Source organism: Callospermophilus lateralis, chromosome 9 (genome assembly GCF_048772815.1).
Source record: "Callospermophilus lateralis isolate mCalLat2 chromosome 9, mCalLat2.hap1, whole genome shotgun sequence".
NCBI classification, from domain to species: Eukaryota; Metazoa; Chordata; class Mammalia; order Rodentia; family Sciuridae; genus Callospermophilus; species Callospermophilus lateralis.
In genome coordinates, this window is record NC_135313.1 from 70,457,642 (window position 1) to 70,472,919 (window position 15,278).

Genomic DNA, 15,278 nt, shown 5'->3' on the forward strand with positions numbered 1-15,278 from the left:
AGTTAATTTAAAATAATGATATATTTACCTATTCAGAAATATGGTATGTCTTTCCATTTATTCTTATTTTAAGACTTTATCAATAAAGTTTTATCGTTTGTTTCAACATAAAGTCTGTGCATTTCTTCTTGAAGTTTTGTTGCTACTGTAATATTTTTTGAACAGTGGCAAGGTACCAAAAAGATGCCAACTTCCTATGTTCCTCTAGTATCCACTCTAAACTCTCATCAGCTCCAGATTTGATATCAGAACTCAGTATTTAATTTTTAAATTAAGTAACAGTTTAATAATAGTAACATGAAAGTTTTCTGATAGGAAAGGTCAGTTAAAATAAACATGTGGCAGAAAGTTGTCAACCTCTCTGGAGAGCTTTAAAATCAAGAGAGTGCCTCATATGCTTATTTTAGATCAAGGTCTTAGCATAAAAGAACAGGGAAAGGGGAGAAAAGAACCAGATGCCCTCATCTGGTTCTCCCTGCATTATGGTTTAATACTGATTTTTGATCACCTAGGTCTACTCAAGGTCAGGAGAAATACAGAGCTCACTTGGAACAGTGGGAACAAGGTGAATGTGTTTCCTGAAAAAAAACATTTTAAAGTTTTTAATATTGCATACTCCAACACGCCTTTATAGCCTCCAGAAAACACTTTTTGCCAGCTATAAGCATTTCATAAGTTAAAAAAAAAAGTACAATCATAAAAAAAGAGAATTTTGCTCTTTTTGGAGTTTAGTTTACTCAATGGCTTTCAACAGCTTTAAATCACACTGTCTATAATATTTCAAATATCCTTATAAAATATAACTTGAGTTTCAACACCTGCCAACATTTTACCAATACTTTAAAGTAGATACATAATTCTTTTTAGGTACAAGAGAAGAGCTGGGGGGATAACAACTTTTTGATGCTTCTGAAAAATATTTGGTTTCTTTTGAAGAATGCTAAATTTAACTCTATTTTCCAAATTCGCAAAAAAAGTTCAACATAAAAGTACATATAGTAAAATATTGCCAGTGAAAATCTATAAAGGATGAAAAGCTTAACTCAATTTTTAGACATAATTTATACGATTATGAGTTCAAGCACAAAAGATTTTTCTTTTGTCTTTGCAACAAAGATTGGTTTAATTAGAAACAGTAGAGCAAAATTTTTCCATATTGAAGGAGAAATTATTACCCAAGTTTCAGAGCAGGCTTAGTAGATTAACCAGCTTTAATTTATAGAGAAATCTAGTTCTGATTTTTCTTAATATAATGAGCACTGGTACAGAACAACATACGAATGGTCAAATTTCAAATATTTTCCCCAGTCATCTTGTGACATAAGTTCATCAGGATTTAAAATCCAGTCTTTGTTCCCAACCTCACACAGCAAGATTCTAGTTAAGAGCAAACAGGCATATACCATACAGATGCTTTATGAGAAACGTTCCCATTGCTTTTCCAAGTTGGTTTACGTTAGTGAAAAAGCCATAGTGTGGGAATTATTAGGAAGATGGGATTCAGAATAAGCAGTAGTTGCTCTTAAAGACCAAAGGGAGACATAAACCCAAGTCACATGCTCTGAAGCTGGAAAAGTTTCAAAGGCAAACTATGTTCGCCGTCTGGCCTGTCTGAAAGGCACGAGTGCCTGAAGTCATTAATACTGCTATTTCCCATGAGCCCCGCACTGGTCAAAAAGGATGGCAGGTCTGTTTTGAAAGACTCCCTTACTGTGTAGGGAGTTTGGCCCTGAGTGAAAAACCTGCTGGTTGACAACTCCAGTCCAACAGACAGCTTAGGACCTAACTTCATGCTAGAAATTACAAAGGCTTCTAAAGAATAAAGTTTTAGAACTGGTGTCAGATGAGCCAATGCTTTAAAAAAAAAAAAAAAAAAAATTACCAGCTTTCAGGGAACTAATGAGAAAGACATTTTGGCCTTGACCCAGAAAAGGATGAATGTACCCCTGGACAGAAATGATGTGAACTAAAATTTCTCCATAGTAACAATTCTAATTAATTATTCAAAGCTAGGAGTTGATTTTCTAAGGTTATGAGCTAACTACAGTCTCCTGTTTATATCATTAAAATCTGGTTTCTTCTATTCTTTGTATCTGCTTACCCAAGCATTAAATGAGAAGCTTATAATGAAATCTTAACAGCAAACCTATAATAAAGGCTCCACTTTTAAGGTGAGTTTGCCATTTTGCAGACTTGGTTTAAGAGATAATTAGCAATAAACAGAAATTTTGTCTAGGTTCCACATAACCCAAACATTTATAAGACTATTTACTATCTTTTAGAAGTACAGAAACAACAGATATTAACAATTCTCATAGGGCATTGTAAGATCTTTCAAATTGAAGAGTTAACCATAATTTGATGATGTTTCAGTAAAAAGTACTTACCTGTACTCTAACAGAAATCAAAACTGAAATGTTATTTGATATATAGTAACTCAAAAAACGAGTCATTCACCAACAAGACCAGATTAACATGAGTTTACAGAGTAAAATGCAACATTTTAGTGTAGCCGATTCCTTCCCACAGACTTGTACAAAACAAGCAGACATCACACAGTTTTTCTATCAAGAGAAATAGAGCATAACACAGAGTGGTCACCAGAACAACCTTGAAGACATCACTCAGCATGTAATGCCATTAGGATCACAATGACCACACATGCACCAGTACTCTACGGACAGGAAAGAAACCCAAGCCAAATTAAGCAGCTCTTCTCAAAAGGAAAACTAGCAGTCCGGCAGTAAGTGGAAGTACACCTGTTAGGAGTAAAATCTCATACTCAAAAAGATAAGACTCAGTCAGCCAACAAACAGTTGGTCAAACATACAAAATGCAACTGCATGTGGAACATGGGAAAGAGTTTTCTAGAAATCAAATTCCTGAACACACCCGCTATCCCTTAACGTCTTTAACTCTGCCTCTGGATTTGAATGATCTACTAAAATGATGAACTTTTAAAGACTTCTGGGGGGGGGGGATTTGGTTCATAACCCAAATTCAATTTTTCAAAGTCCCACTTTGCACAAGAAAGTTTGGGCATATATTGAGTTTCTCATAGCCACCAGGATGCTGTTTGTTCTAACCCTGTCTGATCCACTCCCCAGAGAAGCATCCACCCGGCCTGAGCCAAGCTGCCCAACACTGCCCGTGGTGCTGGCCCAACCCATTCCTAAACACATACCCGTTTCCTTCTTGTTTCCCTTTCCTCCCTCTCGGCTCTTCTTCAGCACAGCCTTTAACATTTTCAACACTCTTCAGTCTCTGAGGAGAAAAGGAGGGGAGAGGAGTTAAAGGTTGGAAAAGATAGAATACAACTTGTGTACTGATGTTAAGTGGTAACCTGTGTTTATACAGATCACTTAGATAATACAAAAGCACCTATAGTTTTATCAGATTCCTGTTAACAAACTGGTGGGAAACTAACTATGAAGACCCAAGAAATGTTTAACGACTTTTAATGAAGTGATCAGAAGTTGACTGTCTTGTTATATAAGTTACAAAAAACACATTAGTGCATTCTCAGCATTCCACATCTAATTAAGGTTCTGAGGCTAAACCTGGGTACACTACTATAAGATATCTGGAGTGGTAATACCATCTTGCAACCTTAGTTCATCAAAAGAAGGAAATGTCAGAAGATGAAGTCAAAAAGATAATGGTTCATAAGGATGCTACGTGGCCTAAGGTAATGTTTTACATATACTACTCACTAAATAATCACAAGGAAAACATTTTGAAAAGTTATTGAAGTGGAATAATAAGCATTTGCAGAACAAATACAAGATATTAAGTGGAGCACATTTTAACCCTAGCGTTAGGCAACACATTTAAACAGCACACACTCCTGTATGTTTTTACTAGATATAGTTAAGACTTTGGGATGGGAAAGGAAGGCATGTAGAAGGGGCTGTGGCATTATGATCAAATTCTTTATCAGAATGAGGTGTATTTTTAAGCAGGGCTTTCCTGGGCTTGTAAACACAACACAATAGCCTAGGCCTGAGATGAAACAGGAAACCATCCCTACAGCAAGAGGCAGACAATAAGACTATTATTTCATCATGAAGCTAATGTCCTTCAGCTCTCTCTTCGCTCACTAACTCAGATGATGGCTGGACAACCCCAAACACTAGCAAATCCTGTGGGTCATGTTACCATCACAACTTTGCTGATGCACTAAGTGAGGAAAGTAGAAGGCAATCAGATGGCTCTTGAACAGCTGGGGGAGTGGAAGGCAGGGAGGAGCTAAGTAGAAAAAGGCTCCTGAACCTGCCTAACTAACTTGAATGCTTCAAAAGGCCTCAGTAACACCCCCTTCCACCTCTCAACTCCTGGAGGAAAGCAGAGGTTTTGTGGGGTCCACTCAGAAGGATAAGGAGCCCCAATGTGCTGCCATTCACAGAACCACACAACATAAGCATGCAGAGTGACCTTTCTTATCATTTAGTCCAGGCTTGTATTTATTTTTCCAAGTGCTTTGTTTTATCGATGAAGAACTAGAGACCCTGGGAGGCTGACTTGCCCAGGGGTCACTCAGCTAATTAACAGCAGGGCCAGAATCCAAATCTGCAGAGGCCCAACAAGGGTTTGCCTTCCTCTGCTCAGCTGGCTGGCTGGCTGGCTGGCTGGACTCTCCTCTCAGATCAATAAAAGCTTTGGGCAAACACACAAACAAAAAGGAGGGATACTAGGAAGATAATATCCTAGGGAGAATTTGGAAAAAACCATAGTGGTTATTAGGGTTAAATAATCTTACAAACAAGTCTACACACAAAAAGAGGGTGGCTCATAGCCTAATTCTGTTTTTTAAATGCTATTTAAATGGATCCTAGTGAAAAGACCTAGGTTTCAGTAAAGGGCCAACAATGAATCTGGAAGAGGGCATGTATGCTTCCATACAGGGCACCTGTGGCAAAACAAACAACATGCAAAATGTTGTAGTATAAAAAAAGACAGGAGAAATTAAATTCATAATGCCTAATACACAGACATTTTATTTTTGTAATCAATCAACCTTCAGGGTTTGTAACAAGCAAAGACTACAGGCTTAAAAAATAAAAATACTGACAGCCATGCCATCAAGGCTTCTCCACAGCCCCTTGTACAACCTGGGGTGACTCTTCCAGAGGCCTGTATTTACCTGGATGTCTGACCAGCTAAGCCCCATCATGTCCATGAAGCTGCCCGATTAATCACCCAGTCATTACCAATTTGCAGCAGATCTAACCTGTCACTCAGAACATCCATGCCACATAGCAAGGACAAGGTGACACTGACTTTGGTGTCTTGTTCCAGACAACTTGCTTGCTGATTAGGAGGATGTCAACTGTTTTCAAGATAGTCACATCTTCCACATCTGTGGTCTTAAGGTAAGTGAAAAAAGATATTAAATATATGCTGCTTTTTTTTCTTCCAGTTCCTGCTTTCCTCCATAAATAGCAACTCTGGGGAAAGAGCTTGAATTGTATTCTAAAAGTGTTCAGTTACCTAGAGAAACTCACAGAATTTATCTAGTACAAAAGCAAGGACCCTAATACCACTACAACATGCACACGTGCACTTACACAAACACACACATGGGAAAGGAAAAAATAAGACTTCCCAGAAAGTTCAGCTCTGAAATTAGCAAAGATCCACATGGAGCTATTCAAAGTCATTTGGAAGTCCCAATACTCCTGGTCTAGCATCCATAACTGGAACCTGATATTTATGAACAGATCTAAAGATTGTGCCCATCTGAAAGGGAATGGTCAGAAAGAGCAGCTTTAAAAAAAAAAAAAAAAAAAAAAAAGGCTAGAGAGGCCAACACTGTATATTCCAGAGAAGACTATCTAGCACACCCGACAGCATCTATGAACTTATGAACATACACCCCACAGAGTTCTGGAAATGGATGCAGTACACTATCAGAGCCAGATACTCTTAAACATTGGTGTGACACAACTACTTCCCCTTGTTCTGACTCTGTAATTTGGTTCCTTTCTTAAGCTGCCAACAGTGGGGAGAGAGTGCACTGGTCCAGTCACTACAACTGTGTGACCTGTGCTAAGATTCAGGGCATAAATTAATAAACGGGTACTCTGGCTTTAAACAAAAGCTTTCGTGAGCTTTGTCAAAGGGAGTCACTTTGCCAACTCCCATCCAAACTGAGTTTATGACCCCAGTTTGAAGACCAAAAGTAAGACAAAGGTAAATTCTTCAGTGGCAATGCCACCATGAAGCAGACCTGTGATGGCAGCCAGCAAGGGCTCCCTAAATACACCCTCTGCTTTCTCTCACATTTCCCTTCCAGCAGTAACTTCAACTACTGTCACTTTTCCCCTGAAAAGGTCAACACTGACCTGTCATGAACAAGAACAAAAACAAGAATGATGTAAACCAGCCTTCCAGACATAGTAATTCAGACCCAGCTGATTAGAGCCCCACACATCGAACAGAAACTGCCAGAAGCTATCAAGTTGCTACTGGAGAACCATGCAGATGGTGAGAAAGAACTCAGGACAGTACTGAGGAAAGTACTTAGGCCTGTTTGTTTAGATTCTTCCTGGCCTCTTGGTACAGGGCAGGACTCCTTGGAATGAAGGTCTTATGACCTACTTTCAGGCAAGAAAGTAAAAACCTCCTTTATGACAATGCTCAGGGGAAAGGGCAGGAGGAGTCTTCTTCAGCTCTCAACTGGTAAAGGGCTGTATTTTTAGGCTATCAAGTTATGAGTTCCAATAAGAAGAAAGGTCAACTTCTAGGTTATTGCAACTGAAATAAACTAGAAGAAAATTTTCTATGAAGTTCATTTAAAAGAAATAAAAGACAGGTATGATGGCACTTGCCTATACTCCCAGAGAGTGAAGCAGGAGGGCTGCAAGCTCTAGGCCAGCCTCAGCAATTTAGGGAGACCTTGTATCAAAATAAAATAAAAAGGGATGAAGAGATATCTCAGTGGTAAGCCCCTCTGGGTTCAATCCCCAGTACCACTGGTGAGTGAGGAGGTTTTAATATGACATTACCCCTGGAAGGCTAATGACTTGAAGTCGACTAAATGCCCTTATTTTCTATTATCACTCCCCATCTCTGTTTCCCAGATGCCACAGACTCTTCCTCTTAAAACCTCCAATGGCAAATATCATAGCTTGTCTGAAATCACAGAATAGCACTAGCATTAAGATTCTCCTTTTTGTGAGTGCCATACTGCCACTGCCTATCTACACAATTCCAAGTCCAAGCTCAGAGCTGAGCACACTGAGTATGTTTATTCTTTAATACATACAAACAGAAGCCATAACACAGGCTTTGCACATACTCTGTTCTTAATATGTGTTGACAGATTTAACCAGGCTGCGATGAACACAGATGAGAGATTTCCTCCTGAATCAAGCAGTCAACCAACATTTACAGCACTTTATAATGGACAGAGAACATTCCTATATATTCTCATTCACCAGGAATGCAAGTAAACTCAGTTAAATCCAAAGTGACATCAGGGAATCAAATATGAGGGAAGATAAATGCTGCATTTCATAATATCCTTTCCTAACCACACCTAAAATAACTTTTAAAAATCAGACCAGTTATCCCAAATACCTAAACTCTTATACTTTTTAAGAGCCATCTCCCATCAAACCATTCATTGGCCTCAGAGCAAAATCCTGAAGATGTCTTTATTTAACTAAATAAAACCATAGTAGTAATATTTATAAGTGAAACACTGAAAATTATGTTGCATAAAAGTATTAAGAACTATTTTTTACATCCTTAATGTTAATCGTTCATAAGGTTTCTTTAAACCTAGTTAATTCAACTTATCTAGTTATAAACATGTCTTCTACAGGACTGATTTTAGAACTTTGTATTAACAATATCCATTGTTTACCAAAAGAAAGGAAATGGGTGGTGGCAGTAGGTCTGTAGCAGCCTACAAGATAAATACTACAGAATAGAGCAAATAAGAGAAAACAAAGCCAAATACAGAACACAAAAGGGGGCAAGGGGACACCCAGACCGTTGGCCGAAGTTTATGGGAAACCTTGCAGTTACAGAAGTGCCCTGAAAGTAAGTGCCACTTCTCCAACACTAAAAGATCCCAGGCGGTTGGGGGAGCTACCCATGGATGAATGCTTGAAATTCTAGAATCCGTTTCACATTTCTGCCCCCTGTGGTAGAAAAAAATCTAGGAATCAACAGACCTGGTCCCCCAGCAATGAGACTGGGAAAAGTAGGGAACTTCTCCAGGATGCAGAGGCTTCGTCCAGAAAGGAGTTAAAACATCCAGAAAAACAATTACAACAAGGAAAGAACTGGCTTTCAGGTTTTCTTATCTTACATAGCCGGGAAGGAGGGTACCAGCAAATTGTAATTTACTCTTTACTAACACAAAAGCCCAATCATTCAGTCTTTATTCAAACCCATTCTATAAACTGAAGCTCCAATTCTACTGTTCCTTTCTTTATTGTTAGGTTTATCTTGGGCAAAAAGACCTCAGATTTAAGTCATTAAAAAGAAAGGCACATTTATATTCATAAATAATGTGAATTTCTAAGCAAAGTTTTAGGCATGAATTTTAAACTCAAAATTAAGTGGAAACTCTCTATTATGATAAAATCACTTTCAACCTATGATTAAAATATTCTGTAGTAAGATATATATAAGTTGTTTCAGACAGAGTTTAGTTTTATTTTTAAACAAATACCTCTGACTCTTTAAAGTCATTATTTAAAGCTGCTAGAATATTACTACACACAACTTTGTTGAAAGAAGTCCTCATTTTATAACTATCTTAAAGAAATTTCATTTTTGGAGGAAAATAAACCTACTTTCTTCTATACACAAAAGTCATATATTATATACTGTGAAAGGATTTATTCAGTTCAACTTTTAACATTGCTTCCTCCATAAAGCCTACACAGGCTATAATGAGTTAAAAGATGTATTTTCTCCAATTCTATATCCCACCTCATACTGATATATGATTATCAATCAAAATTATGGTAGAAAAGGTTGAACTCTACAAATCCCCTCTTGCACCAGCAATGTACCTTATATGCAATAAGTATCTTTTAATAAATGTAACGAGTTTACTGTGGAAAGAAAATCAAGATCAATGGCAAGAGATTTCGATTAACAATTTAGGAATTCTTGCTGATAGCAGTGGTGCATGCTTATAATCCCAGCAACTCCGGAGGCTGAGGCAGGATTTCAAGTTCAAGGTTAGCTTCAGAAACTTGGCGAGACCCTGTCTCCAGACAAAAAATAAAAAGACCTGGGGGTGTAGCTCAGTTGTAAAGCACCCCTTAGTTCAAACCCCACTACCCCCGCAAAAAAAAAAAAAAAAAAAAAAAAAATAGAATTCTTTTGATACCATGTACTAATTTGCAATTTTATGGTCAAAATTATCTAGTTTATACATTAATAACAGGACATTTTCAGAACAGCATCTGTTCTGTGAGGACATCTGAAATACTGGCTACAGGAAGGTTTTATTTTGGTATTTCAAATATGCACACAGAAGGGATGGGGCAATGACAGAAAAGCCAAAATCTGACATCAGTACTTTCCCTCTCAAACCAGGATGGGCTCAGACAAGGAAGTAACAAAGGACAGCATTTCTGGCAATAATTGCTGTGCCTCTGAGGACAGTGGCTGTTGTGGTGAGCTCCTGCTCACCATAGGCTCTTGAATTCCCTCTCATATATGCTCCCACCCAAGTCTTACCTTCCTTTCCCAAAATACCTGCAAAATTATCACTATTGTGAGCACTCAGGTTCACTTCTATTAGAGTAAGCAAAGCAATTTCACAAGCCACCTCCACACTCACCTTGCTGTCTTCTAGAAGCCTTCTACCATTTTACCTGCTTATCACCTGCTCCCCACAGCTGGGAGCCTCTGGGAGCCTCAGGACTTTCCCCATCCCAACCCCCACACTATGTTTTCTCACTTTAACATCAAGAATGGTTGTGGAGGGCTGGGGCTGTAGCTCAGTGGCAGAGCACTCGCCTAGCACTTGCTTAGCACATAAACAAATGTATGCTGTCCATCTACAACTACAAAAATAAAAACAATTAGAAAAAAGTGGAATGGTTATGGAGGAACATAATTTTAATCCATCTATAATTCTCAAAAGGAATGGTTGTGCCTCAAAACACTGTTATTCTTCAATGAATTAAAGTAAGTTGAACATCCTCAGTTAAAATGCAAAGCCCTGAGCAATGGAGAAGCTTGCCCAGGCTCTCTAGGGCTAATAAAAGACAAAAATGGTAAAAATCTGATTTTCTAATTGAGGAATGAGCATTGAGCTAGTGTTGGGGCGCAGAAAACAATGCCCCAGCTTTGGCCTGCCAAGTACTTTGAACTAAAGGAGAATGATAGGCCTCAGATGCAAAGTCTCTCTGACCTTCTGACCTTTCTCCTGTTTCGCTTTCTTCCCTAAGGGAAACCAGAATTCCTCCTTTCCTAGGTGAGTCATAGAAACTGAAAACCATTTCCCCTAAAGAAAGCCATAAAACCTAGAAATTTTCCCTGAATGTTTCCCTGCCACCCCCTTTATTGAGGGGGGGGGGGCAATACTGGGACTTGAACCCACGGGCACTCAACCACTGAGCTACATTCCCAGTCCTTTTGAGACAGGGTCTCACTAAATTGCTGAGGCTGGCCTCAAACTTGTAATCCTCCTGCCTCAGACTCAAATTGCTGGGATTACAGACCAGTTGCTGGAATTATTACACCAGTTCCTTCCCCTGCCTCTCCATGGAGGAGTTGTTCATAGGGAAATTCTGAGACCCACTTTGTCTGATACACAAGACTTTCATACCAGGAGGGTCCTGCCCTACACCAGGAATAAAAAAAAAAAAAAATGCTACAGAAGCAGTACAAGAAGAATCTGAACAGACAGGACTTGCTGGGTGGCCCCCTCAGTCTATTACCATCATACCCTTTTGTTCACTCAGTTCTGCTGCGGTACTTTCTTCAAACCGAAGCATAAAAGTGGACAGTTATCCCCGAGTCTTTGGGTCCTCATTTCTGAAGGCCCTGTTTCACATAAAAATTGGATTCATATTTGTTGAGCTTGTCTCTTGTTAACCTGTCATGTGTTATAGGACTCTCGGCTGTGACTCTACGACAGCTAAGAAAAGGTATCATACCATTCTCATCCTTGCACCAGCAATGGCAGTGTTTTCATTCTACACATGTCCCCAAAGTATCTACTCTGCCAAGCAACCAGGGACAAAGTCAAGATAGAGGAGGAAGACAACAATGTCTGCAAACATGGGCAGGAAGCTAAGAAAGTTCAGGTTTCCATCTCCTCAGTGAAGAAATAAAATAAGGAAAGAGGTGAAGGTTCAAACTAGCCCTGTAGAAAAGGAGAGGAAGGCAAGTGCAAGACCAAAGGACAGCTGAAGAGCTCGGATGGGCCAGGCCAGGAGCAGACCAGGGTACAGACCAAATGATGCAACTGCAGAACCTCCTCTGATGCTTGGCTCCAAGAAAGAACCACCCAGAGGATGAGAAGACTCAGTGATGATCAGAACGTCTGCAGCACAGAAGTGCTCAGAATGGCGTGCCACGGAAACAAGATGGACAGGAAGAGAGTGACACCCTGGAAGAACAGCCAGAGAGAAAAGCAAGGGTGTCTCTAAGAGATCAAAGAACAAACACAGTTGGAGCAAATAAACCAGGAAGCTGGAGAGTCTGGTTCTTTTTATGAATCTTAAATTTTGGATGTGGGACCACTTCAAAGGATGGTAAAGCTCACAGAACTGAGGAGGATGAGCAGGGACTTGAACCCAGATCTGACCTAAAAGTGGAGGTACTGAGCGGCTGCCTCCGAAGTCCTTGATGAACTCAGGGGAGAGAAGACAGAAGTATCCATGAAAACACAGTGTATAAGCCACAAAAATGGCTTTGTACCGGAGTGACAATATAGAATTCACACATCCAGCCAAGGAGGGCTCAGAAACTATCACCAACATGGGGTCCCAGAGGCCATGAAGCCAAAAGCTCAAGAATACACTGGGGTTTGAATATGGACCACAGTCTTGAATACAGTCTCATTCTCGCTCACACACAGCGTGGGCCACAGTACACCTCCCTGAAGATCCAGGTTTCAAGCCTTGTTACAGCCCTGAGTTCTGTAATCACCACACTGTGAGAATGGCATTTTCTCTGTCCCTTCTCTTTCCTGTTACACTTCCTACTTGTATCATACAACAGGGCTACAAACTCCGACTTGAACTGACCACCTTCTTGATGTGTGGAAATCAACTCCCTGAACAAGAGACAATCCACACACAGGGATTTGGGGCAAGCTATATCACCTTTCAAAGGCTCACCTGATGGGACTACCGCTCTCTTTACTGCTGGACTGGGTAACATCAGGTCTCTTCCACCAACATGTGCTATCACTTTAAGTGCGAAACTTTATTTCTCGTGAACAAGACCAATTAAGTCACAGTAGCTGATAAACCATCGCCAAAGTAAAAGGAACCCCTCAGAGAAGGCTATGGTCTGAATGATAAGCTTTCAGTATGAAAAGAGAAGAGAACTGGAAGACATTTTTCAAAAAGTGCTAAAAGGCACTCAATCAATCAGTACCAGCCAAATGAACTCTGGTTTTATAAATCTAAAGGAATTAAATTTTTAAAATTGCACTGCATCTGGCCTCAAAGTGAAAATGGTCAGACAACTTCAAAGATGCCCCATGAAAGGCAGCTATTCATTACAGAAAAATCTCTTGCTTATGTAGCTGACAGATGAATCTTTCACTTAATGCCCCCGAATAAAAGACATCAAAATCCCCTCCTCCTCTTCTGTTGGTGAACTGTAATGCCTATGAACAAGGTTATAATCTCTCCAAGACCTAATTTCATTAGGATGGGAGTTCCTAATACCCATGTAGTTTTTTTTTAACCTCCTCCAGATGATTTTAATGTGCATCCAGCAACACTTGTCAGGTTCTGTGCTGAGTACTTAGCACCTATGTTGTTATTTAATCCTTACAATCACTTTGCAGAGGCACAGACAGGCTAATGACTTGCCCAATGTCACACAGCTTGTATATGGTCATCAAGGCAATCTGGCTCTAGAGTCTGAACATTCAGTCTCTATGCTATGCCTCCTTTTTTGGATAAAAACAAGAAAGACTAGTTCTCAGGGACTTTGTGAGTTAGTATAAAACATTAGATTTCCGGTGGGGGAAATTGCCCAAAACGCAAAAAGAAAAACAAAATTTTTTTTTTAACTTTTGACCACATACCCAGAGCAGAACCCCATGCCTCAAATCTGTCCCTCAAGTTCTGCCAGGGGTCCAACTAATCTGAACTCTTTCAAACTACAGTGTTGTGACCTGGAGGCACCATGCAACAGAATACATGCTCAAGGAGCGAGCTCTTGAGTTCATTGGCCCACAGGGGAAGAACACTGGGAGCTGGGCCAGAATGCCAAGGGGAAGAATTATCTGCAGCAGAGAACTTTGTGTCACACGCGCAATGCTTCTCCCATTCTGAACACTTGGCCACTTATCCTCTTATGTTAAAGAGGAACTCAAAAAGCCACTCCATTTCTCAGTGACTGAATTATATGACAGTTTAGATGTGACAGAATGTGCCAAAAAAATAGTCTGATGCCTTCTATTTCTTTCTCTAGGCAGTTTTACATGGTCTAACAAACTTAGTAGGGTTTTAACCTTGTACACCAAGTTCTAAATTTAATTAGGGTATGCCTGCAGTGATAATGCAATGGAGAACGGAATCAAATTCATGCAAGCCACACAAGCATCCCCTCTCCCCAGAGCTAAAGCAAATATAAGCATATGCATCGCTGTCCCCATCTGAGATTTATAAGGGAAACCATTTTTAGCATAAACATTTGGTTACAGGAAGCAATCTTATAGGGAACTGCCACCAGGGCCTCTGAGACGGATCACAAGGGTCTGCATGATAGCTTTATTTTTAATTGACTCCAACAGCCCAGACGGGGAATACCAGAACTCCAAATGACAAAACTCAGATGTGTCATGCTAGAAAACAAAAGCCAAAAGTGATAAGGAGGTTTTGTAATGTTAACAAACCCAGGTTTCAGGTTAAATATTAACAAATCCAGTCTTAAAACAAGGCAAAGAAAGATAAAAGGGTGCCATCCTTTTTTGTAAATTTGTGACTTGGGTGCCATGACTGCTTCAGTAACCTGGAACCTCTAACCAGAATAATGCTTTTGAAGAGCTGGGGGTTACCTCAGTGGTAGTGCACTTGCCCAGCATGTGGAAAGCCTGGGTTTAATCCCCAGCTCTGCAAACATAAATAAATACGAAAAAATTGCAGAATCATGTTTTTTAATGTCTTTTGAGTAGAATATAACAAAGAAAATGAATTCGTATTGAAACACTGACATCAAAATACTTGAAAAGCAATGTTGGGATAGTAATCGATGCTTCTCAACACAAATAAGAGAGCAGCAGGCCTAATAATTACAACTGCTTTTAAAGCAACAATGGGTATGACTGTTCAAACTCTCTCCAACAATGTGATACAAAAGTCTGTAATTTCTATGTCAAAGTGACGGGTGCCGATGTTATGTGTTTTTATTGACCACATTTTGGCTAGAGGTTAGTGGAAATAAAGTTGTGATTTCTTCTGTTATTATTCCATCCACTCAAGATCACAGAATACCTCCCACCCAGTCTAATCAATAACCTCAAAGGTTAAGGACTCTATCCCAGAGCATCAGGCTTAAGACTTAGGTACTAAAAGCTCGGGTGCTTCTCCAGTAATGGTAGCTCTCCCATTTTTGGAGCCACTGAAATCCAGAAAACAAAACAGTCATTTATAGATTGGCATACTTCAACAGGATCAGGTATTCCTCATATGCAACATGGCTAGCAATTAAATTTAAAGTCCCATGATTAGTTTTCAAAGTAGTCTATAAAAGGTCTATTTAATAAGAACGTCCATCTCCACCAAGATACTAACTCATCTGCAATAATCAGGCCTGGCACTGCAGGAGAAAGGCTCCTGGAAACTTACAATGTAAGACAACATACAAAAAACGAGAAAGCCACATCTCATATTTGGGACAAGAGTATTTTAAACACACCATTGGTTTTAATGCTTTCTTGGTGCACTCCTCTTTTCAAAAATATTTATGGCCTGGCAACTACAGTCTCAGTTAAATGAGTCAGGCTTCCTTCACAGTGAGGTTGGTACCTGAGGCACCACCTCTCCAGCCCGCTGCCTCATACAACAGGCCATTCCCCAGCTGTACACCCTCAATCAGGGGATTCCCACAGGAAG

General features: G+C 39.7%; 1 protein-coding gene across 4 annotated transcripts in view; it reads right to left on the reverse strand.

Annotated features, from left to right (window-relative positions):
* Nucleotides 1-15,278, reverse strand: part of Tanc1 (tetratricopeptide repeat, ankyrin repeat and coiled-coil containing 1) — a 227,218-nt gene that overhangs the window by 142,562 nt on the left and 69,378 nt on the right. For all 4 annotated transcript variants that reach the window (XM_076865486.2, XM_076865485.2, XM_076865484.2 and 1 more), the window contains exon 3: nucleotides 3,185-3,264. In XM_076865486.2, coding sequence (XP_076721601.2) covers nucleotides 3,185-3,245 — 61 coding nt within the window. In that variant the 5' untranslated portion in view covers nucleotides 3,246-3,264. The remainder of the gene's footprint in view (nucleotides 1-3,184; nucleotides 3,265-15,278) is intronic.